The sequence below is a fragment of the Microtus oregoni genome, unplaced genomic scaffold (assembly GCF_018167655.1).
Source record: "Microtus oregoni isolate MIOR12 unplaced genomic scaffold, Mior012 000022F_ref0000154, whole genome shotgun sequence".
In the NCBI taxonomy this organism is placed as follows: domain Eukaryota; kingdom Metazoa; phylum Chordata; class Mammalia; order Rodentia; family Cricetidae; genus Microtus; species Microtus oregoni.
Genome location: NW_024543081.1, coordinates 8,576,635 through 8,601,203, shown reverse-complemented (window position 1 = coordinate 8,601,203; position 24,569 = coordinate 8,576,635). Strand labels below are relative to the sequence as shown.

Here is a 24,569-nt window from a genome sequence, read left to right as displayed (position 1 = left end):
AAAAAAAAAATCTTGTATTTAAAAAAAAAAATAGAAAACTCCTGGGCATGATGGTGCACCCCTTTAATCCTGTGTGCATAAGCAATGGATCTCTGAGTTTGAGGCCAACCTGGTCTATGTAGCAAGTTCAAGGATAGTCAGGTCCGTGTAACGAGGACCCTGTCTCAAAACAAAACAAAAAAACCCAGAAAACAAAGGATGTGTTTATGATGGTGGGTGTAAGTTGTCAGCACGACAGAATCTAGAATGACCTGGAAGTTGAGCCTCTTGGCATGGCTGTGGGGCACCATCTTGTGTTAACTGATGCAGAAGAGCCCATTTTAATTGTGGGTTGTCGCTTTCTCTGGGAAAGGGATTCTGGGACATATAAAGTGGAGACAGCGAGCGGAGCATAGCATGCATGTGTTCACTCCTGTCTCAGACTGAGGACGTGGAAGTGATGTAGCCAGTTGCTTCAAGCGCCCACTGCCTTGATGTCCCCATCGTGAAGGACTCGTACCTTGAGCTGTGAGCCCAAATAAGTCCTTCCTTAAGTTACGTTTGTCCGGGCATTTTAGCACAGCAGCAAGAAGGAAACTTAAGATAACGATAATTTTTCTATCGCAAAGCTTTCTTTTTCTAGTTCTGATAGAACTTAGGCGGACCACCACCCCTCCGTGGCCGCAGAGCCCATGAGCGCCGCCAGAGGGCGCTTGACACCTGCGCTGGGTGCGGGCGACGCAGGGACAACGCTGGTCAGGGAATTGCTGCCCAAGGGCCTGCAGTTCCCAACAAGCCTCCCGCACCCTGCACCCTGCTCTTCTCACCCCACTATAGCACAAGCAATTCCCTCTGCCAGGAACATTGACCTTCCTTGAGGCATCCTGCCTCCAGGGAGTCTTCCAGTCTTTCATTGCTGCACTGGCTGGCATTCATTGCTATCTTCTAAGAAACAGTGGTCAAAGAGTCACAGGCTGGAAATAAGATTGTATCACTCACCAGCCTGGAATGGTCCTCAGGGGATACCCCTGAGGCCCAGAGTGTTTTACAGCACTCTGATCCCTCTTGGTGGAGCCTTGCCTGTCAACCTTCACCTCGTCATGTGCCCAACCCAGGCTGTCTTGACCAACAGTCCCAGAAAAGGAGCCCTCCAGGCCTGCTCTAACAGGACCTTGGTGTCAAACCTTGGCCTTGCTTATATTATTTTTCAGAGGTTCCTTCCTCCTACTGAGACTCTACCTGCTGGGATGGAAGGTTCACTTGAGAAACAGGTCCTTGAGCAACAACAAGGCTCAGAGGTGCCTGAAAAGGAACACCTGCAGGACTAGGTGGCTTCCTGTCGTCTCTAGAAGAACCCATCTCTCAAGTTTGGGTTTGGATGTGCTATGGTTCTCAGCCGTAGGTCAGTGGTGGGCTTCCGCTCACACATGCGCAGTGAGGCTCAAGCCGAGCGTGAGATTGGATTCACATTCCAGCTTCAGTTCTCCACGGCTGTGTGACGTAGGCAAATGGTAAAAACCTAGCTGTGCCAAAATTCCCAGGGCTTGTGGCTCAGGTAAAGGTTAGATGTAGGCCCAAACTTTTCCCTTGGACCCACAAGCCATCACCACATGCCCAGGGAGATGGGAGAGGGAGGACAAAGTCGGCACGGACCTGGGATGGCCGTGGACTCTGAGAACTATGGGTAGTAATGGCCTAGGCTGTCCTTGCCTGTTCCTAGACGGACAACACCCGGGGGTATGAAGAGGGTCTGTCCTCTATCCTAGAGAGGACCCTGCCCAGGAGTCAGAGTTCAGTCCCTTTCCCCAGGACATAGGTGAGCCAAATGACCACTCGTAACAGGGCTGGGCCTTGGGCTTGGCTTCCCAGTCTTGGATCTAGACTGTGGCCCCTCTGCCCTGAGCCATGGCTGGTTCTCCCAGACTGCCCCATTCCTTGCCCAAATTTCGAAAGGTTTTGTCATCGTTTTTACAAACACACACACACACACACACACACACACACACACAAGTATGTGCACTGAGCACGGGTTCCCTTGGAGCTGGAGTCACTGGCGGTTGTGAGCCACCAGACTAGGGTACTGGGAACCAAGCCTGGATCCTCTGCAAGAGCAGCACAGTGTCTTAACCCGAGTCATCTTTCCAGCTCCCAAATTCTGACAGTGTGAGTGACCCCAAATTCATGAGTTGAAACCTCACCCCAGTGTGAGTGGTATTGGGGATGGGACCCCTGGGGAAATCGCTAAGGTTAGAGGAGGTCAAAGGGTGGGTGCTCAGATCAGTGCCCTTGTGTGGTAGAGATGACTAGGAACCTTTTGTTTTGAATGTCCCCTCCTGTCCCAAGTGTGCCATACGTGGACAGGATGAGGAGGTGTGTGGCACACGCTTAGAATTCCAGCTGCTGGGAGAGCAGAAGAAGCGGAGTGGAAGCTTCAGGGCCAGCCTGGGCTACTTAGTGAGACCCTGTCTTAGAATAAAAAGTAAGAGGGCTGGGGATGAAGCTGGGTGGTAGATTGCTTGCCTAGAAAGTGTGTAGTCCAGGGTCCCTGACCCAGCAGCAGGATTGTGTGGAGTTGGAGTCTACTCTGGGTTACTTAGCCAATCCCACACTAGTCTGGGCTACAGAGACGGCTCACACCACAATCATAGAAAATAGAACTGGGTGTGGTGGAGCATACCTTCAACACCCAGGAGGCAGAGTCAGGTGACCTCTGAAGTCAGGTCTAGCCTGGTCTATATATTGAGTTCAGGGTCAAAACTACACAGTGAGACCTTGTCTATATAAAAAGAAGGAGAAGGAAGAGGAGGGGGAGGAGGAAGAAGAGAAGGAGGAGGAGCAAGAGGAGAAGGAAAGGAGAAGAAGGAGAAGAAAAAAAGAAGAAATAAAGAAAAGAAAAAGAAAAAAAGGAAATTGGAAAGTTTAGAAATTAAGAAAAAAAAAGAAAAAGAAAAGAAAAGAAAAGGGTTCTTATAGCCCAGCCCCCCAGAGCTAAGAACTGCCATCTGCAGGTGTTTTATTTCTGAGTCAGTTCCCTACTGGCTACTGTACCAAATGTTATATGAGTAGTGGTTTAAAATAACACAACCTGATCCTCTCCCTTCTGCAGGTCAGAAGGCAGATCTGCTCAGTAGATGGAAGCTGGGCCTTGGTAGGGCTGGTTCCTTGAGGAGTTTCTGGGGGAAGATCCCTGTCTGAGGCATGTCTGTCTCTAGAGAGGGAGTTCCACTGTACCTCCAAAGTCCTTTCCGTGCACCCTGGATTCTGGGGAGACATGCGGCTCTGAGGGTGGGGGCTGCTTTTGCTCAGCTTTTCAGAAGTTTCTTTTCTCTGGTTGCAGCTTGTTTTCCTTGTGGTCTGGCCATGGTCCTGCTTGGCTTGAGACTTTTTTTTTTTTTTTTTTTTTTTACCTAGTTCTGTGCCTCCAATGGCCTCCAGGCTGGACCCCCAGCCTGAATTCTTGTGGACTAAACATCATTGCTGTCTCCTGGGAACTCCACATGCAAGGCCTCACCCTATCCCTACTCACCCTTCCCCTATCACTAGGCATCCTCGACCCTACTCCCACCACCCAGTCTCCCCTGAGTTCCCCAATTCCATTTCTTCCCTAGCTTCCCCCCAGCTTCCTTGCTCTTTCTTTCCTGGGTCCTTTTGTACTCACACTTCTTGGAAGGTTCTCTGAAGAGTTTCCCGTCTGCGGTGAGTGAGATGGCTCACCAGGTGTCTGCTGCCAAACCGGATGACCTGAGTTCAATCCCTGGGGCCCGTAGGTGAGGGGCGAGAACTGAGTCTCAGTGGTTGTCACCTCACCGTCACGCTTGAGCTGCGGTGTGTGTGCAGCCAGATATATACACCCATATATATATTAGCAAGCGTAGTTAAAAAGCGTGGCGAACAGAGTTCTGGGCTGCCCTACTTCTTTTGCTTTGCTTTCCCTCCTGGACCCTCCATTCAGCAGACCCCTGTTCTAGGTTCCCCACCGAGGCAGGAATATCATTCAAATCGTCCACTTTTTTGTTGTTGTTGTTGCTGTTTTTGGTTTTTCGAGATAGGGTTTCTCTGTGTAACAGCCCTGTCTGTCCTGGAACTCGATTTGTAGACCAGACTCTCCTCAAACTCACAGAGACCTGCTTGCCTCTGCCTCCCAAGTGCTGGGTTTAAAGGCGGCCATCGCTGCCCAGCTCACAGTCCTAACGTTTTGTGATCACCCCGAGCAGTTTGGTGCCAGGACATGAAGCCTAAAGTGGATCCAGATGCCACCAGCATCTCAGAGTTAACCTGCGTGACTCCCCAGTCTCTCTCCTAGGTGACAGAACACCAGATGTGCTGGTCCTGATGGACACGCACCCCATAAGAAGGCCCAGAGCTGAAGCAGGGGCCATTATGCTATCCACTCAGGTTGAGTTACACCACCCTCAGGGACCTTCCTGCCTTGCCACTAAGGTGGCAAGCCCAAATGATATTCTGGGGACTTATTCCTCCCCTCTTGTGGCTTTACACATATTTGTGTGATTATGTGATTATGTGACACCTCTGGTACAGTATCCTGAGGGCTGGCTCTCTATAGTAATTGCTAGGATAACAGCACATAGAAGGGCACTTCCTACATACTAGCTCAGTGATACTTTTGTTTTCTTTCTCTCTCTCTCTCTCTCTCTCTCTCTTTTTACAAAGCTAACATTTTTATTATTTTTAATGATAATCACAATAGAACAGCACTTAAAAATAAATCACGTTATGACTCAAACTAAAAACAATGTCTAAACGTGCTGCCTGCCCCTGGTCAGTGTACACGAATGTGCTCTACCATGAACCAGGCATGTAGATACAGGTGTTCCTTGCTCGCCTGTGAAAGTCTTAGTTAGCGCTTCTTCCAGGTGAACTTCCTTCTGGCACCCTCCTGGCCTGGCTTCTTCCTTTCTCTGATCCACGGGTCAGGAGTAAATAGTCCAGCTGGTCTCACCCACTCTATCTCGTCCTCGGTGATGAAGCCGCACAAAGTGCTGGCCATTGCCAAACGTACGGCTGCCGCATGCGCTGATCTCCCACCCCCGGAGATGGTGCAGGTTGCATTGTGTTTCTCCAGCCGGTCCAGGAAGTGGAAAGGGAACATCAGCTGTTCTCTGTCCTGTGTGACAGGAAAGGGAAGCCGATAATCAACTCCGTTCACAGAGATCTTCCCACTTCTGTGCCTGTGCTGTGGCGCTCTTCCTCCTGCCTTCGCTGGCGCGGCTCGATCACCTGCTTCTTTGATTGGACGGTTAGACTTTTGCGTAAATTCTGCATGAATTCTTCCTCGGCAGGACCATACGGCAATGTCAATAACTTTTCCAGCAGCCGAATGAAGTGCACATAATCTTGATCTGACAGTTTCCCCACTAACAGTTCTTCTAGTTCCTCCTTAATCAGCCATCTGCTGCCTATCAGGTGTTTGGACTCAGTTTTCTCTGAAAGTGGACTTCTGTGCGTTTCTAGCTGGAGGACCTTTCCACACACTTCATGCATTAATGAATAGTATGATTGGTCGACAGTGTAGAAGAGAAAATTAAATGGACGGCCATCTTTTCCCCAATGGATTGCTCTTTGTTTTGGAAAAATTTGTTCAGGATGCTTCATTATTGGCCTGGCTTGCTTCTCAAACAAACCACTTGGAAAAAGGTAAGCAATAGCTCTGTCAATATCCTCTTCGGTAAAAGTTTCCAGGTCTTCTCCCATCATGTTGGCTACGTGTCTCTTCCCTATGTTGAAGTCTTCAATCTGCTTTGTAATAAAATCCTCTGTCTATGATTCCTGTCTTGAGGCTTGGACATTCTTCTTTGTTGTTACAACTGCGGTACGGATTAGCTTTAATAGCTAGATCACAGTCGGTGTGGTGTGAAGTCAGAGGTGGTCCAGAATTAGTGCTCTTATGCAAGGAGCTTCAGAAACTTGCCGCCTTCCACCATGTGAAGATTCAGTGAGAAAGTCATTGTCTAAATACCCTCAATAGACACCGAATCTCCAGAAACCCTAACCGTGGACTTGCCAGGCCTCGGAACTTATTCTGCTTCGGCAGGCAGCTAACTTGTTCCAAGTGCGTTTCAACAAATTCCCCTATTGCTTCACCGTCCTCTGTGGTCTCTATGAAATCTCCAGACTGAAAGAAAGTGGTTTTGTTTTCTAAACTTATTCTTTGAAGGACTGGAGAGGTGGCTTGGGAGTTCAGAGAACCTGGGGCGAGTTTTCTGCACTCAAATGGTTTATAGTCATTCATAACTCCAGTTCCAGGGGATCTGCTGGCCTTTTTTTGACTTCCATGGGCACCAGATACACATGTGGTCTGCATACAAACATGCAGACAAAACACTTTAACACATAAACATACACACACACATACATATGTGTGTATTTGAAACAGGGATCTCTCTATGTGGTTCTGGCTGTCCTGGAACTTGCTCTGTAGGCCAGGCTGGCCTCAAACTCAGGAGGCCTGCCCCTGCTTCCTGAGTGCTGGGATAAAAGGCGTGCACCACTTACCACCCAACTCTACTTTTCATTTGTTTGCTTGTTTTAAATTACTTGTATGTGTATGTGCACATCAGTGCAGGTGCCCTGGGGGCATCAGATCTTCTCTGGCTACAGTTACAGGCAGTTGTGAACTGCCTGGTGTGGGTGCTGGGAACTGAACTCCATTGCTCTGCAAGAAAGGAATAGCATCCTCTAACCACTGAGCAACCTCTCTAGCCCAACTCCTTCATTTGAATTAGGGTTGCTGGCATGAGTATGGGATTATAGGCATGCACCGTCCTGCCCCACACATTATAAATCCAGCAGACCTCAAAGGAGACATGATGGTCATTTTAAAATAAGGACATTGCTCAGGAAAGTGTGGGGACTTGCCCGGGTCATTTATACATTCAGATGCCCCGTGCACAAGGGCCCTTGTTTAAGGGTTATAAGGGTATAGATGTTTGGCTGAGGACAAGGACATGAACTGGAGCTGGCATGGTGTTCTGACATCAGGAAGTAACTTCTCAGGGTTGCAACAGAAAGGATCAAGTCAGAGCTGATGTCTTGCACCTGAGCTGAGTGGATGGCAAGAGGGTCTGGGAGAAACCAAGGGAATGAAGGGGCAAGAACAAAGTTCTAAGCCCTCCTGCTAAAGTCCTACTTATTGGTTGGTTAGACAGCGTCTTCCCTCTGGGCCTCAGTTTCTCCACCAAACCACTATGGAGACAGTGGATCTAGAGATTCATGGAAACCCCTTGCAGACAGTCATGAAGTGACCCAGATGGACAGGGTGGGAACAATAGTCAAAGCACACAGAGTTCTGGGGACCCCCCTCCCCAACCATATTCTCTTTCCAGCTTGCCTAAGAACTTCAAAAACAGCCTTTGGAGATGGGAGTGCACAGAACCAAGCTGCAGCCTGGCACCAGATGCAGGCTCTCAAGAGTCTAAGAAGGTCACTGGGCACCAAATACAGGCTTTCAAGAATCTGGGGAGGTCACCGGGTACCAGATACAAGCACTCAAGATTCTAGGGCGGTCACTGTGTCATTTAGCCCAGTGAGGCCAGGGTGAGGCTCGTCGTCAGCCAGATTGTCTCATGGGGTTACTACAAGAGGCTCCCTAGAGCCTGCATTCATGCTCTTCCCCCCACCCCAAACTATAGCTGTTATTTATGTATATATCACCACAACCTTCAATTCTCTTTTTTTAATCTCAAAGCAAATTTTAGTTATTTTTTTCAGTCGAAGAATTTTTTTATACAATATATTCTGACCCTATTTTTCTCCTCCTCCAACTCCTCCTAGCCCCTCTCAACCTCCCCACCCACCCAATTCTATACCCTCTCTGTCTTTAAAAAACAAAAACCAGAAACGTCCACAGAACTTCCACAAAAGCACAAACATAGAAGCTAAAATATACAAGCAAAAGACCAGTAAGACAAAAAACGCCCAAATGATGCAAAACGCCTGCAAAATGCCTGCAAAACCACCCCTGAGTTCATTTTATGTTGGCCAACTACTCCTGGGCGTGCGACCTCCCCAGAAGTGTGCTTAATATACTCAGTGACACTCCACCGGAGAAAACTAGCTTTTCCTTTGCTCAGTGGTATCAATTGCACTTGGCATTTTGGTTAGGGGTGAGACCCTGCGTCTAGTTCCCCCTCTCAGTGTGGGGCCACCTCTGCCTTGAACCTGTGTCGGCCCTGTGCACGCGGCCATAGTGTCCGTGAGTTCATATATCTATCAGTTGCATTCATTCTTCTGGCTCTGACCCACTAGGGTGGGCCCAGGATGTGGGGGCTTGTGGGAACCTGGTGATGAGATTTAGTGGGAGATAGGGGGACAAGGGAGAGATCAGGAAAGGGTTTCCAGACCTCACAGATGACAGATAGAGCTGCGTCTGCTGCAGGCTTCATTCCAGGTGTTGAGAAACCAGTTTTGCCCTACTGACCCAGAAGAGCTAAGCTTTCTGCTGTGCTGTAGTCAAGCCTGCTGGTCCCGCCCACATGCCCTTCTGGATTGTCATGTAGGCTTCTCCAGGGCTCTGGTGAATCTGACATAGCTCAGCTCTCTGTGTCCAGCATGGGATGGGGCAGCAGGCAGGCCAGCGACATGTTGCCTAAAGTCAGGTTGTCAATCAGTGAATCGACCTGTGGCTGTCACTCATGAAGCTGCCTCCAGGGACTGCCCCTGCCTTGAGAATCAGATCCTGACCCAGATGGACACTGTCAGGAACAGGAAATCGCTGACCTCTGACCTCCCTCCTGACTTCAGGTCCTCTCCTGTAGTATGAAGGGGAGCAGTAGGCCTTGGATCCCCCTCCCTGGATCTGTAATTACCCCAGTCCTCTCTCAGTTGGCAGATTCCAGTTCCACCCTCTGACTCCTCCAGCCAGACCTGGATTCTCTAGATATCCATTCCCTTATTTTGACCCTACATCTAATGCATCAATGGTGACCTGTTAGCGTAACCTTCAAAATACACTTACAAACTTTCCTCTCTTCTGCTCCAGGGTCAGTCTGCACCAGTGTCCTATGGATCCTTCCAGGGTACCTTGTCTGGCATGACCTGAGATAAACTTGACACCCACAAAGAGCTTTTTATTCCCTTCTAAGCTATGTCATCTGTGAGGTCTGGAAACCCTTTCCTGATCACTCCCTTGTCCCCTATCTCCCACTAAATCTCATCACCTAAGATGAACTTGACACCCACAAAGAGCTTTTTTTTTCCCTTCTAAGCTATGTACACTGATTTGAAAGTCTATTTATAATTTGTTATGTGCATTCCATGTTTGGCCTACATTTTTTTCTACATGAGGGAGTCGGGGGACATTGGGACTTGAGTGACAGACAGTTGTGAGCTGCCACGTAGGTGCTGGGAATTGAACCCGGGTCCTCTGGAAGGGCAGCCAGTGCTATAACTGCTGAGCCACCTCTCCAGCCCCTTTAAAACCATATTCACTCATCTAGTATTAATAAGCTTACATACCACACAGGACATGGGGTCACTGTCACAAGCCCCTATCTCTACATCAGTGGGATTTTGCTCTTGGATGTGACTCCCCAGCAGGAGCTGCGTGGGACAGTAATGCCCCCTCTAGACGATGTTGACTCTCTCACGGCAGACAACAGAATGTGGGTCCTTTGTAAGAGCTGTACGTGGTTTTAAGTGCTGAGCTGTCAGACAGTTTCTGAATGTATTATGAAAGTTGAGCCCCAGGAGAGATGGGATTGTTTAGAGCCACTTGGAGATTCTCAGAGCAGGGGCAAGATGTGTGGCCATCAGAAGCCTGGGACTTTGGGTTTCTTCTGTTGAGTTGTAAGAAAGAAACAATTATAACCCATTTTCCACATGAGGTACAGTGAGATCAGAGAAGCAGGAGGCACCGGACCCCTGTCTTCTGTAGCTGGCTCCGCACATCTAGAAGCTCTGTAGTTATTCTAGGGTTCAAAGTCTCAGGCAATGGACTCTGTAACTGAGCCCATGATAAGAAAAAGCACAGATGTTGAGCCTCATCATATGCATTACGTAAGGCTTTGTGTGCTGAACCAATAGGATGGGGTCGCTGGGGAGGGGGCAATGCTAGAAACTCCCTGAAGAACTTAGCCAGTGTGGAATCCAAGCAGGAAGGGTAATGCATCAGGGATATAAGTACCAGTTCTACTCCAAAGGGACCCACCAGCCATTTTTGCCATTTCGATTTCCCTATTATGAGTCTCCAGTACACTTATTACAAAGTGAGGACTCCCATTTCCCACAGTGTCTTTCTGCTTACTTAGAGGGATGGAATCCCATAGCCTCCACGTCACCAGGGTCAAGAGACTAACACTGAAAGCCTTGTCCACCATTGCCGGCAGTCTCCCTAGCCTGTAAAACCCACCAGGCAGGTCTGTCTGGCCTCTTGGAAAAGCAGTTCAGGGGCAAGAATTTCTACCCCACAATCTGCCGATGTTGAACTTGAAAGAGGCCTGCACAGGGCTGGGCTGTTCTTCACCTTTCTCAGCACTGAACTTCCTGATGCCCTGACTCTGGTCCTGGAGGCCAGGGTTCAGAAAGCAGTTGACTGCATTCTGGTACACAAACCCAGATCACGAGTGCAATGAAGTTCAGCCACTTTCAGCCAGGCTCTGGTTGAAAAGGGAAAATTGGACTGAACTTCTGATCCTCCTGTCTCCAACTCCTGCCAGATTTATATCGGGCTGCTAGGTAAGTACGCTGTCAGAAGTTCAAGGCCATTCTCCATTACACACAGAAGTTTTTCTGTATTTTCTGTAATTTGAGGCCAGCCTGCTACTTGAGACCTGGGATTTGTCAGAAAAAAAGAAAATAAAAAAGAAAAAGCCTCAAAGAGAGAGAGAGAGAGAGAGAGAGAGAGAGAGAGAGAGAAAGAGAGAGAGAGAGACAGAGGCAGGAGAGACAGAGACAGGGGGATCTCTATGATGAGCTCAAGATCACACAGTGAGTTCTAGGCTACATAGTGAAACTCTCTCAGATGAAAACCACAATAAACCAAGATATTATTAACTTGCAAAAAGCTTTTGAAATGTTTACATGGGGCCTTGACCACCACAGGGGCATGGGCAGTATCAAGGCTGGTTCTTTGTCTTTTGCGATGTCTTCATTAGTCCCCCTTCCTTTGAGATCAGCACCAGTCATTCCCAAAGGAACTGGTTGACATCATTCCTCGTGAATCTCCTAGCCAAGTTCCAAAGCCAACAGGCTTTAAAGTGGAGACCTGACTACAAACACAAGGAGATTGTGTTTTATTTATCTTGCTGAGCATGTTTGGGCCCTTGGGAATTATTATTTAAACATTTCCCCCTTAATCGGACAAAGGGGGAGATGAGAAGATGTTGTGTTTGTTTTTCTCATAGGAAACAGCAGGCCTGGAGAAGTCATGGGATTGCAGGCCCGCTGTCTCTCACTAGCGGCTGCGCCAGTGACATCAATCCCCAGGACCCCCAGGAAAAACCCAGGTGCACAAACAATCACAAAGTCAGAAAAGCCAGCCAGTAAAAACTCTTGCAGGAAACTCCGCCCCTGCTCTGGAGCGCCTATGGCTGGGACTTTCTGGCTGCCTGGAATAAATTGTCTACCCAGCCAGTCAAAGCCCAGGGGTGTCCAACCCCACCCCATTCACAGAGGGAAACCGATTCCTAGAGAGGGGACAGTACAGAACAACCCCCAGCAACCCAGAGTCTCATGCGCGCTAGACAAGTGCTCTGTCCCTGAGCTACGTGCCCAGCCCTTCCCCTACATTTTTACACTGAAAAATGTCAAGCCTGTAGGAATGCCCTGTGCAAACTCATTTCCATTTACAACTGTTGACAAGACGCACACTTCCTTCACCCTTCATCCGCTCTCTCTTCCTGTCTGACTCAGGACGCTTCACCCTCGCTCCCGCCCCAGCCCTGCCCCCCAGCCTGCGTTGCCTTTTGCACAACCTCGTCACCACTATAAAAATTGAACTTCTTTAAAAGAATAAAGAAAAATTATTTTTCCTAGGCTTGGTGATGTACACCTTTAATCCCAGCACTCTAGGGGCAGAAGAAGCAGGAACTCTCTGAGTTCCAGGTCAGCCAAACATCACAAGTTCCAGGACAGCCAAAGTTACGTAGTGAGATCCTGTCTTAAACTTTTTTTTTCTTTTTTTCTTTCTTTGGGATAAGATATGTGTGTGTGTGTGTGTGTGTGTGTGTGTGTGTGTGTGCGCGCGCGCTCGCGCGCCACAGTGGTCTCATGGGAGGCAATTCTCTCCTTTTACTGTTACCAGATTTGGGGACACAGACTGTACTCCAACAAATCAGATTCAATCCTCTGTCAGTGATAAGGCATTTAAAGCTGCCCAATTAACATCAAAAGAGAGAAAATGATATTTATTCTACATGACGGTGGTAGGTAGAGGGACAAAGAGATTCAGGGGTTCCAGGTTTATCTTAGGGGCCATGATAAGAGGTTCAGGACTATACAGTTAAGCAGTGTGGGTCAAGCTATGGCCCCACACACCACTGATCCAACACTGTCTCTTCTCTAAGGTAGGCTGACAAGTTATGAACGTCTGTCTTGGAGAGAAATGTCTCCTCTGGTCAGCCCAGGCTTTGAGTTTTCTCTCCTCCCAAAGTGAGATTCCTGGTACAATTCTAGTGTCTTGGGATCCACCGTTCCTATAGTCCTACAGTCAAAGTGAAGGACCCCCGCCTCAATTTAGAATATCTGTATCCTGTCGGGTAGTGGAGGCACTGCACACCTTTAGTCCCAGCACTCTGAGACAGGCGGATCTCTGTGAGTTCAAGACCAGCCTGGTCTACAGAGGAAGTTCTAGTACAGTCAGGGCTATATAGAGAAAATCTGGGGGGGGGCTGGAGAGATGGCTCAGCGGTTAAGAGCACTGCCTGCTATTCCAAAGGTCCTGAGTTCAATTCCCAGCAACCACATGGTGGCTCACAACCATCTGTAATGAGATCTGGTACCCTCTTCTGGCCTGTAGACAGAATACTGAGAATACTGTATACATCATAAATAAATAAATCTTTTAAAAAAAAGAGAGAGAGAAAATCTGTTTCAAAAAAAAGAAAGAAAGAAAAAGAAAAAAAAAGCAATCATTCAATTAGAAATATCTGCATCCCTGGCAGATATAGATCCTGGGAATCAGACCCCGGGTTGTCAGACTTAGCAGCAAGCCCCTTTACCCACTGCTCAAGCCATCTCACTGGTCCAGAGATTTAATGTCTGTGCACTATTGCTATTTAATATGCATCACATGCTACTAGTTGCCCTTATTACAGAGATTATAACAGTGTGTGCTATGTGGTGTTCCATGTGTGCATCTGTGTGGCACCAGGGGCAGAACCCGGGTTTTGTGCCTGTTATCCAAAGTGCTCTACCACTGAACTGCAGTCCCAGCCCCTGGACCGGGAGACTCAGGCAGCTCAGGCTGGCCTCGAACTTGAGATTCTCCTCACTTCTCCGAAGTGCTGGGACTACAGGCCTCTGCCACTGTGCCTGGATAGACTGCTTGATTTTAGATGCATAAGCCGGAAGTTTGCTAAATGCAAACTCCGTATAAGCTCCATGCCCTTAGTCCCCCTGAGCTGGCCTCAGTTCTCAGTCTCTGTTTGACTTTCTTTTTCCTCTCTCAGGATGCTGACATTTGTAAAGCAGTGTGGCCGGTTGTTTGGCAGACAGGCCTCAGTTTGTGTCTGTTTGCTTCCTGCCGAGTAGACCCAGGTGAAACTTTGGGGGCAGAACACCGCATAGGTGCCTTTGGCTGCTGTAAGTCCAGGAAGCACATGCTGTCTGTCTGTTCAGGGATGCCTGGCTAGGTCACTGCATTAAGCTAGTATCTCTAGATCTCTGTACAGAATCAGTACTGACTCAAGGACTTGTATTTTATCAGATGGGCTAAATGTAAAATATTACCACCTTTGTTTATTTTGTGCTCAAAGTTACTCAGATTGGGTGACAGGTGCCTCTTCAAGCCGGTCTAGACTGGCTCCTTTGACATGTGTTCACCATTCTTTAGCAAATTTCAAAAGTCCAGCTTCTCCTGCCTTGCCCATCCCGGCCTGGAGTCAGCCCTTCTCCAGGGTCCAGGAGACCTTTGCCAGGAAGTAGATTTTAGAATGTAAGCATTTTACCTTTGCTGGGGTATGGGAGGGTAGGAGTGGGAAAACAGCTAGGCTCTTTAAGTGGTCAGAAAAGGTAAAAACAAAACAAAAACAAAAATACCAACATTTTGATTATTTATTTGTGTGTGTATGTGTGTTGTAAGCATGTGCATGTGTGTTTTTGTGTGCGTGTGTTTGTATGTACATGTGTGTTTGGGTGTATGTGTTTGCATGTGCATATATGTTTGTGCATGCGTGTGTGTTCATGTGTGTTTGTGTGCTTGCATGTGGGTTTAGTTGTATGTTTGCATGTGCATGTGTGTTTGTGTGTGCTTGTGTGTTTGCATGTGCAGGCCAGAGGTCAGCATCAGGTGTTTTCCTCTATAGACTGTATTTTTTTTTTTTGAGATAGTCTCTCACTGAAAGTCGAGCTCATCTTGACAAGACTACGTAGTCAGAGAATCCCAGGGTTCCTCTGTCTCTGCCTCCTTGGCACTGGAATTCTAGCTGTGCCTCTGCGCCTGGTTTCTCACCTGGGTGCCAGGGGTTTGAACTCAGGTCCTTATGCTTACAAGTCAAGCACTTTACTTGTCCTATCTTGCTCTATAGAGTTCTTTCTCTATCCCAAAACTTCCTCGTTCTCTAGCAAGCACAACTTCAGTGCTAGGGTACCACAGAATTTGCCTTCCCCTCCTCACCACCAACAAGTAAGGTCCTGGGTTCTAACTCAGGAATTGTATCCTTAGAGGTTTTTCCAAGAAGGGCCTGAGATAGTTGTTTGCACCTTTACTCAGATCCAGATTCCACACAGATGAACGTATTATCCATTCCACACTATATTAATTTGCTGGTCCTGCACCCATGCTTGTTGATCTGTATGCCTTACTTATAAAACTGATTTAAGACGCACTTGGAGTTGTGCACAGATTCCTGACCCTGGAGGGAACTGGTTAATTTAGGTGAAGACCCCATCCTTTCTCTCTTCCTTTTTCAAGCGCTGATCATTTATCTGTTCCTCTTAAACACTTACTTTGGCTGGACTCAGAAATAGAAGCTCTCGGCGAGGACAGCCCACGTCTCTTGGCAATCTGTTCCTAGGGTTTTTCTTTAATTTCCTTCATTCTCTTGGCCAAAAGTTTAGCACATTCTGCAGCCTCCTCCTTGTTTTCCTTAGTGTGTTGTTACGTTGGTGTTTGTGTTGCAGGATGTGTGGGTAACAAGATGCTGGTCTGCGTGCTTTGGTGTTAAGTCTCTTACCCTCTTCGTTTAAGGGCTTCCAGACAACATGTTCGTGGACATCATCTTCTTTAGAGAGAGCAGTGTTGGCAGATTTTTGCTAGCCCTTTTGGGTCCCAAGAGCAGAAGCACCCAGAAACACTGTAGTCTCTCTCTCTCTCTTTTACAGGAACATTCAGATTGGCATCCGTCCACAAGGCATCCTGTGAACACACTTGTGCTTCCTCTCTCCCGTTCTCCTTGGCTCACAACAAGAATACCCCATCCTCAACAGCAGGAGCTCTCTGCCATGGGTCAAGACTCTTCGCTTCACAGGAAAACCTTGCTTCTTGTTCCCACCACAGACTGGGAGCCGCTGTTCACCCAGGGCATACCCGGGGCATCAGCCCTCTTTCTGGGACCATGTGTTTCTCATTGTCAACAAGTTCTGACAACAGTGGCTGAGAAGACTGTTCAGCTTCATCTAGACAGACCCATCAGCTGAAGAGGCGCCAAGAAAAAGAGTGGGGTTTCTTCTCTCCCTCGTCCTTCAGTTCTGCTGGGGGAGGGGGAACAACCCAGGGTCCTACTTGGCCTAGGCAAGCATCTACCACTGAGTTGCACTCCAGTCCACCATCACTATTGTCCACTGATTCTCAGGAAGCAGTGAGGAGTTAAAGACTCTATTCCAATCATTTGAAGCAGCCCTTGTCTCTCTGGACCTGTCTTGCATGGTCTGAGAACAGAAAAGAACTATCATCCAGGACTTCATTTTTCCACGAGGGATAATTTTACCAGCATCTGGCACATAGTATGAGCTTATGCTTGTCGGAATTAGTGTCTCTACTTTACAGTGTTGAAACTGAGGTTCCAAAAATGAGGATGTCTCAGACCACTGTGAAAGCATCAGCTCAGCTTCAGCACGCAGTAGGAGTTTTGGGGAAGGGGCAGGGATAGTCCGGAGCTTTTTGGTTGAAGGTCCCCAAAACAGCACTGGAGGGAGGAGCCCAGGGCGTATGCAAATACAACACTGAGAGCCTTCGAGTTGTCCCGCTCCAGAGGGGCGGGGCGTGCCGTGAGGTTGCTGGTGGCAGGTGCTCAGGGTTGCGCAGGGCAAGGAGTGGCTCTGCAGGTTGAAGTGCCAGTTCGCTGAGGCTCATCTCAGGCAATGCTCCTGCTCTGGGCCCTGCTGGCCCTCGGATGCCTGCGGTGTGGCTGGAGTAAGCGGGGGATGAGAACACCGGGACGTGTCCAGGGAGGGCCAAGAGGAGCGAGCGGAGACATGGAGTGGCACTAGGAAGCTTATTTAGGAGGTCTATGATTCCAGCAATAGGGACATAGGTATTAGCTTCCATGGGCAGGCCTCGACCCCCTGAGGGGTGTTGCCGGAGAACATTATACTGCAGTGAGCAGACCCAGTCCTGTGGCTACCCCCGGACTGGGGGAGAAGGGACCAGTCCCTGGAGCGGGAGGGATGGCCCATCTTGGGATAGCATTAGAGGGAGCCTGCAGGGGCTGAAGCTGAGAGTAGACATGGAAGAGCCCTGAACTTCTGGACCTCACTGTTTTTCCTGAGAGACTGGACCTCCAGGGTCACCAAGGGTCCTAGAGGGAGGAAAATGGATGCGGTTTGCATGTTACAGTGGAGGGTTCAAGTGAAGAATTGGTGCGGTGGAGGGGGAAGGGTCCTGGGACAGAGAGAACTTATAGAGGCAGATAGAGGGCAGCTGGGTGGGTAGGGATGTGGGGTAGGATGTGCAGGGTGGGCACAGCAGCACTGATTATCTCCGAGAGAAGTTTGTGAATTGGCCCATCGGAAAGGCCAAGCTCAGGGCAGGACACGCAGTAAGTGTTCAGATACGCCTGTGCCCAGAGGTCAGCTCCAACCCTCATTGCCTTCACCAGCTGTGAACCTCCAGCCCCAACTGGCCAGCGTGACTTTTGCCACCAATAACCCCACCCTCACCACCGTGGCCTTGGAGAAACCTCTGTGCTTGTTCGATAGCTCGGAGCCACTCAGCGGTACTTACAACGTTTACCTCTATGCCATGGTAGACTCAGGTAAGGTCCTTGAAGGTCCACAGGGAGGAGAAGGGAGCTGGGTGATGGGACAGTGCATGCCTGGGAAGATCTAGGGCCCCTTTGCTCATCACTGTCCATGCATACACTGACACCACTGGGGCTGTGCCCCACACCTGCACTTGTGCTGGCATCCAGGCTGGTGGGGGAGACATCAAATTCTGAGTACCTGCCTAGCACCCGCTGCCCCGCCCACTTTAGAGTTGATGTCTGCAAGCAGCATGCTGGGCATTATGGCAGAACAGGGGATCAAGGCAAGAGTGTTGGGGGTCCTTCTCTGGGGTTCCTACAACTGCATTGTGATCTCACTGACTTTTAAACCTAGGTTGTTTCAGGGTTTTCCCCAGGATTGCGCCCCATGACCCAGCCCACAGCCCTTCAATGCAAGCTTCTGGGTTTGGGAACCAGGTACCCACTGACAGTCTCCTGAGATTTCCCAGCATTCCATCCTGTGAGCAGGTCTCTACAGCTACCTATGAGTGTCCAATCTGTAGGCATCTGGGATAATTTTCTGCCATTTCACAGAAGCCCAGAGGCCAGAGATATCAGGTGTTTGGTCCAAGTCACCCATATAGTAAAGAAGAAATGTGAAATCCAGTATGGGTCCAGTCACATGCACCTTGGCATTACCCCACCCCTTCCCATTTTACAGGGGAAAGAATCCAGGGCTGCCAGCTGCAAGTGGCAGATGTCTGTTGAGCTGGGGGTTACAGGGCATTGCCAGACAGAGCAAGTGAGAGATGAACCCACCACCTCACAGTGAAGCGCTCCTGTTCCCATCCCACTGAGTTTTCCCACATGCCAATCATCCTAGTGCCCGGAACCAACCTGGGCAGACTTGGGCTTGGGAGTGTTTGATGGGTGACTAAGCAGTTACCGCTGAGTTGGAGTGGCCAGGGACCTGACTCCCAGCATTGCCTCTGCAGCCAGCTCCAGGAATGTGTCTGTACAGAGCAGTGCCGGAACTCCACTCAACACCACCTCCCAGCAAACCCAGGGCGGGAGGTCGGGCCCCTACAAAGCTGTGGCCTTTGACCTGACCCCTTGCGGTGACTTGCCCAGCCTGGATGCTGTTGGAGATGTGACCCAGGCCTCAGAGATCCTGAACGCATACCTAGTCAGGGTGGGCGACAATGGGACCTGCCTTTGGGACCCCAACTTCCAGGGGCTCTGCAACCCACCCCTGACGGCAGCTACTGAGTACAGGTGGGTGTAAGCCTCTGTGGGAGGACAGGGGGCCCAAGGAGGGGATTGAATGAGGGAGGTCATACTACTCAGGGACCAGGTGTCCTGACCCCACCCATAGCTGTCTCCTGGAAGTCTTCCAGTGTGTACCCCATGGTTCTCCTCTCTTCTGTTTCCAGTGGCTGGGCACAAAGGATACATGAATGTCACTCTTAATCCATCTTCTTCCAGGTTCAAATACGTCCTGGTCAACATGTCCACAGGCTTGGTACAAGACGAGACTCTATGGTCGGATCCCATCCGTACCAACCGGCGTAAGTGCGTGCTGGGGGTGGTGGCAAGTCAGTCCTGGGATACTCCTTAAGGGACCCCAGCAGTGCAGGGCTAGGGATTGACCCAGAGGAGAGTTGACTGTCCCTGGGGAAAGTCTCCCAAACAACTGGCCACTGTGCTGTTGAGGACACTGCTTCTTGAGATACATTCATCGGAACCATCCCTTCCCTCTTCCATGCTTGAGATCAGTCCAGGCTGGGTGTATTAAAGTCAGGGTCACCTCTCTGGATTCAGAGACGGGTGGCCCTATGAATTCTCACAATAGCAAGCATCCCTGACAGCGCAGGATGGCAGCCCAAAGACGGGAGATTAGGTGGAAGAACTCAGGAAGAACCATGTCTCTCCTTGCCCAGAGTTTTTTTGAACCCCTGAGGCAGGCAGCAGGGGTGAGAAAACTGCAGAACAACCAAGGGTCATGCTTGCACCCCTAGTCCCACCCGAGTTCTCAGGAGGGAGTGCAGGGTCGCACAGACTTCCATGCAGGGAACATCCATGCTTTGTAGAGATAGACCTCATCTGATCATGACTGTGTGGGACCCCAGTGCAGAAACCTCTGCTTCCTACTTGTGCCCCAGCAGGAGGAGGGCCACTTGAGGCTCCAGAAGGTTGCCTGAGCTCACACACTAGTGAGGGACATGAAGGTGTGAGGGATCTTGATGGGTGGATGAATGTGTGAATGTACCTGACTGTGGGTATGACTGAATCACTTGTGAGTTCAAGCGTGTTGTGTGTGCCTGTGAGGCACACGGTGTGCGGCACACATCTATGAGTGTGTAATGAGTGTAGTGTGTTTAAGTATAGCCTATTTGCTGTATGTTGTATGTGGGTATATGAGGCATGCCTGTGCTGCTGGGTGATCCTACCCATGCTGCCTCCCCATCACGACTCCTGTGACATTCCCATCTATTGTGGTCTTGCAGAGAGCAGCCTTGAGATCCTTGGAGCTGAGTCCTGGCTCTAAGCCTGGTCTCTGTCCCTCACACAGGGGACACCTCCACCTCCTCGTCTGGCCAGTGTGGTGGAATCCCTCTAGGAACTCTGGTGGAGGCAGGAGGGCCAGCGCTCCTGAAGCTGGTCCTAAGGGTTAGCCTCCAGGTTTCAGTGTGGATGTGAGACTACCCAGACCTGGGGTACGGAAGTGGAGTGCGAACTCAGTCAGGTCTCCAGGGATCTGTGTAGGCAGTGCCACAAGTCCCTTGCTCACTGTAGGACCTTTCCGTTGTTTTCCAAGGGTGACACTGACCAGAAGGATTGAAAGCCACAACCCCTCTGAGCACTTTGCTCAGCTTTATTTTGTTTAGAATAAGTATGCCATCCATGTCACCAGAAGTCTTGAGTTAGTATATATCTAACCTTCTGCACGCAGAGAGAGTGACCAGGAACATGGAGGTTATGGAAGGGGATGAGGGGCAGGCAGGCTCTGGGTATGTAGGTCACCCTGGAGTTCAGGCAGCCAGAGCAGGGGATTCCTGTACTGGAAGAAGACCAGGGTGGGGCATTTTCTCGGGAGTAAGTGGTTTGTGGTCCTCGGCAGCTATCCCGTACTCAGCCATCGACACGTGGCCGGGCCGGCGGAGTGGAGGCATGATTGTCATCACTTCCATTCTGGGCTCCCTACCTTTCTTCCTGCTCGTGGGCTTTGCTGGAGCCATTGTCCTCAGCCTTGTGTGAGTACCGCCAGCTGAGAGGGAGGGCTGGAATCTGAGCAACACCCTCCCCAGGAAAGATTCAGTACTGGGTCCTTTGAGACTGGGCAGGGAATGGAAGCCAGGGGCTACTTGCAGTGGTCCGGTGAAAGCAAACAGAGCCCTAGGATTTCAAGGTCAGGCCATTTACCAGGGTTGAAGGAAGGGCTCAGGTGCACCCCAGGTTGTCGGAGTGGGCCCATTGATATCTCAATTTTTGGATGGGGAGTGTAGCTCAGTGCAGCACTTGCCCAGAATGTAGGAGGCTCTGGATGCAGTCTCAACATCCCCCACAAAAGACAGGCTTGAGCTGTGATGGAGTTTTGTGACCTCAGGAAGGCATACAGGTCCTTGGTTTCCCCATCTGGAAAATCAAGGTGACAATAACATGTACAATAGAATGGCAAAGGTCACCTGGAATTACTTCCGTGAAGCCCTCAGAGCAGTGCTTGGGAGCTGCTATTTAACTCACCCATTCCGGTGGGGAAACTGAGGCCTGGTAGAGGGGAGGATATCTCATGGTCAGAGCCTGGGCCTAGAACCCAGGTCTCAGACTGCAGAAGCCTGGGAGGGTGGAGCATGGCATGAATCAGCACCCTGCCACACACACACACACACACACACACACACACACTGCCACTCAGTGAGCCTGTAGTATGCTCACTGGGGAATCCGGAAGCATTGGGAGAGGGCTTGCAACAGCAGTAGGCTGCTTTCCTGGAGGAGGGTTGAGCAAGAGCAAGCTCCTTGCACAAGAGTGGATCCCAGCCCCACACAGTGTGCTCTTCAGCCCAGCCCTAGCAAGCCTGGAGAACTCAGAGGGGTTCGGGAGACTGGTAGGGGTTCTAGTGAGGGTGGGGAAGTAGATGGGAAAGCTTGTCTGAAATTGACTAGGTCCCAGAAGCTAGCCAGGCTAGAATGGGCTCAGAGAAGGGCAGTGAAATCCAAATATCCCCTGGCATTTAAGTTAAAGCATCTATGATAAATGACAGCAGCCAACAAAAGTCGCTGTCTTGTTAGCAGCTGGACCGTCTTTCTCTCCTTGCTTCATCCCCTAAGCCTCTTTCTACCCATGATCCTCCTTTAGGATCAGAGCATCTGCCCCCTCCTCCAGGAAGCCTCCCTCTTGGACTTGTCCACCCTGTGTGATCACTGTTGACTGTGATCTGTCCCCTTGATGATTAGGGCACTTTGAAGGCCTGGAACAATGGCCTCAGATTCTCGAGCTCACAGGCTTGAAGCTATCCTCATACTTTCAAGAAGGGTGACACTTCGTGGCCTTATTCCCGTGACCTTACACAACACAAGGGCTACAAAAATACTGTTGTTGAGATTACCTCCTCAAAGGCAATGGACTAAGTTAAGGCCTTGAGCAGCCGCAGGGTCCAGGTTTGCTCTGCTCCCCTAACCCTGGCTATCTCTCTTTCTCTGTCAGGGACATGGGCAACTCTGATGGGGAAACAGCACACGACTCACAGATCACCCAGGAGGCTGTCCCCAAGACCCTGGGGACCTCCGAGCCTTCCTACGCATCTGTGAACCGTGGCCCATCCCTAGACAGAGCTGAGGTGTTCACCAGCAAGCTCCAAGACTGAAACGAGTCCCCGTCCCAGGTGGTGGCCTCTTCTCAGCCTGGTTTTGCAGTCTGCGCTGATGGTGTTTATGTTCTTACCAGACCAAAGATGAAACAAAGGTTGTCGGTCCAACTTCATGAAAATCTGTAATAAAATCTTCAGTGGCGATATCTAGAATGAAAGCATAAGCACAAGATAGATATATGAGTGACATCGTATTGGGCATTGGACACTGGGTCTCAGGAGATGGGGACATTGTTGTCAAATGGTGCTGAGGGCATGCGAGTTACTCAGCTCTCAACCCCGAGTCTCACCATCTTCCCCGTCTGTTAAATGAGCCGCTGGATCTGGGCTGTTATGGGGGCAGCTTGACCTAGCTTCCTTAACTGCTTTCCCCGAGGGCATCATCATAGCCTCTGTAATGTACCTTCTGGAAAATGATCTCTGCTTTCAGTTTAGAGTGAGTGAGTTTATTAAGTAGATAGCAAACCCAAGTAAAAGATTAAATAGAAAGAAGTAGGTAGCTAGGGATGGATAGATGATAGACAGATGATAGATAGATAGATAGATAGATAGATAGATAGATGATAGATACATTATAGATGATGAATAGAGAGTTAGATGGATAGATAGATAGACAGACAGATAGATGGATGATAGGTAGATAGATAATAGGTAGATAGATGAGTGATAGGTAGATAGAAATTAAAGCGTTATCAAGTCAGGTGCTCAGTAACCCAGCAGGAATCCACTAGAGAAGCCCCTTTAAGCCGCCAGCTTGGGCTTCCCATGGAGAGTTCTGGGCAGAGGGGAGGACCCTTTCAGGTGAGGCTTCCAAGTGAAAGGACAAATAGCAAGAGAGCAAATGATGTCATCAAATTGGGCCCTCCCAATATCTAGCAGGAACTGATTAGGGAAGTTGTGGCAGTCAGCTGGAGCTCCCAACTGGCTCTTCTCTCCAAGGCTGAGCTGCCAGACTCCCTTTCCCACTGCAGCCATTTTTTTATACCTTGGGGTAAGCAGATGTAACCCCGGTGGCGTTGGTTTATGCTCTAGTCCTGCCCCATTTCTGTCACAGTTAGAGGGGCCTCGGAGGGTTCTCACTGGACTCTGAAGTAGGAAGGGGGTGACAGCCAGCTTGCAGAGTGTATATAGTGAATGTTGGACCCTAGGGTCCAATCACCAAGGAGGAGGAGGAGTCGCCCTAAGAGACCATCTCTCATCACAGCTGATGTAAAAGCATGAGGATTTTATAAATTCTGTCATGACAGGGTCTTCCAGCAGTCGGGAGGCTAGAAGACCCTGAATGTCTAGTACAGGCTATTTTTAAAGGGAAAAACCACAGAAGGGAGGGGTGTCTGGGGGTTGTTCTTTAACTATTATGATTGACCTATTCAAAATGGCTATTACCAATAATTGGCTGGAGAGTGGTTGCCAGATCAGATGAGGTAAAGGGAAACTTCTGAGGGTCACTTTGCCCCTTCCCAGGGACTAAGTCAAAACATCAGTAACTGAGTCAACATCTAAGGGTTATCATGCCCCTATTCAGGGAGATGGAAAGTTCCCAACATCTCAGTATGTGCATGCATAGCTGTTATGTCCTTGGTTCCCAGGGGAGGAGGGGAAGTACTGAGAGTTGTCAGAAATGGCTTCAGAATTGTCTTAAAGTTCTGCATGAGTACAAATAGCACATGGCATCTGAGCAGTGCAATGGAATTACGGGATCTCAGACCAGCAGGAAGACCAGGAGCCAGTGAATGTGACTGGTACAGAGCAAGCCCAAGAGGCTGCAGGATACACAGGGAGCAGGGAGGGCGCCGCGTTTGCCTGTGCTCATGCATGCATGGAAAGGCACTGTTCCTGTCCTGGGTCTTGGTTCAAGAGACTCATTTCTCTTTTCTGAGTCCCATACCAAGATGCTTCCCCTTTTGGGGTGTGCAAAACACGTCCCAGCCCACCCCTCATCACTGGAAGAGGAGCTCAGGAGCTGTTTATAGTAGAAAAGTTATAGCTGAAGGAAGGCCATGTTCTCTCTCTCTCTCTCTCTCTCTCTCTCTCTCTCACACACACACACACACACACACACACACACACACACACACTAGCAAATAGACTCTTCTTCCCAGGGCACTGCAGAACGATACAAGTCTGTGCCCCCCACCTCACTCTTAGTTGAAGTCTTGACTCTGGGGGGGGGTAATATTACCATGGGGCTTTTGAAACTTTTGCTGTTGAAGGTGGGGTCCTCACCACTGGGATCCATGTTCTTATAAAAGAGCCCAGAGCTGGTGTGGTGGCACATGCTCGTAGGTGTGGTGGCACATGCTTGTAATCCCGGCGCTCAGGAGGAAGAGGCAAGAAAATCAGGAGTTCAACATTGTCTTGGGTAACACAGTCAAGCTGAGGATAACCTTGGCTATACAAGA

General features: G+C 49.6%; 1 protein-coding gene and 1 pseudogene across 1 annotated transcript; one reads left to right on the top strand and one right to left on the bottom strand.

The window, feature by feature from the left end:
* Positions 1-4,818: 4,818 nt before the first annotated feature.
* On the bottom strand, positions 4,819-10,313 carry LOC121461447 (annotated as a pseudogene).
* A 6,106-nt stretch (positions 10,314-16,419) lies between these two features.
* On the top strand, positions 16,420-22,263 carry Upk3a (uroplakin 3A). Its single transcript, XM_041672631.1, has 6 exons — positions 16,420-16,507; positions 17,193-17,348; positions 18,293-18,572; positions 18,783-18,865; positions 20,419-20,551; positions 22,005-22,263. Exons 1-6 carry the CDS (start codon positions 16,456-16,458, stop codon positions 22,162-22,164), a joined length of 864 nt encoding a protein of 287 aa, XP_041528565.1. The 5' UTR covers positions 16,420-16,455; the 3' UTR covers positions 22,165-22,263.
* Positions 22,264-24,569: the final 2,306 nt, after the last annotated feature.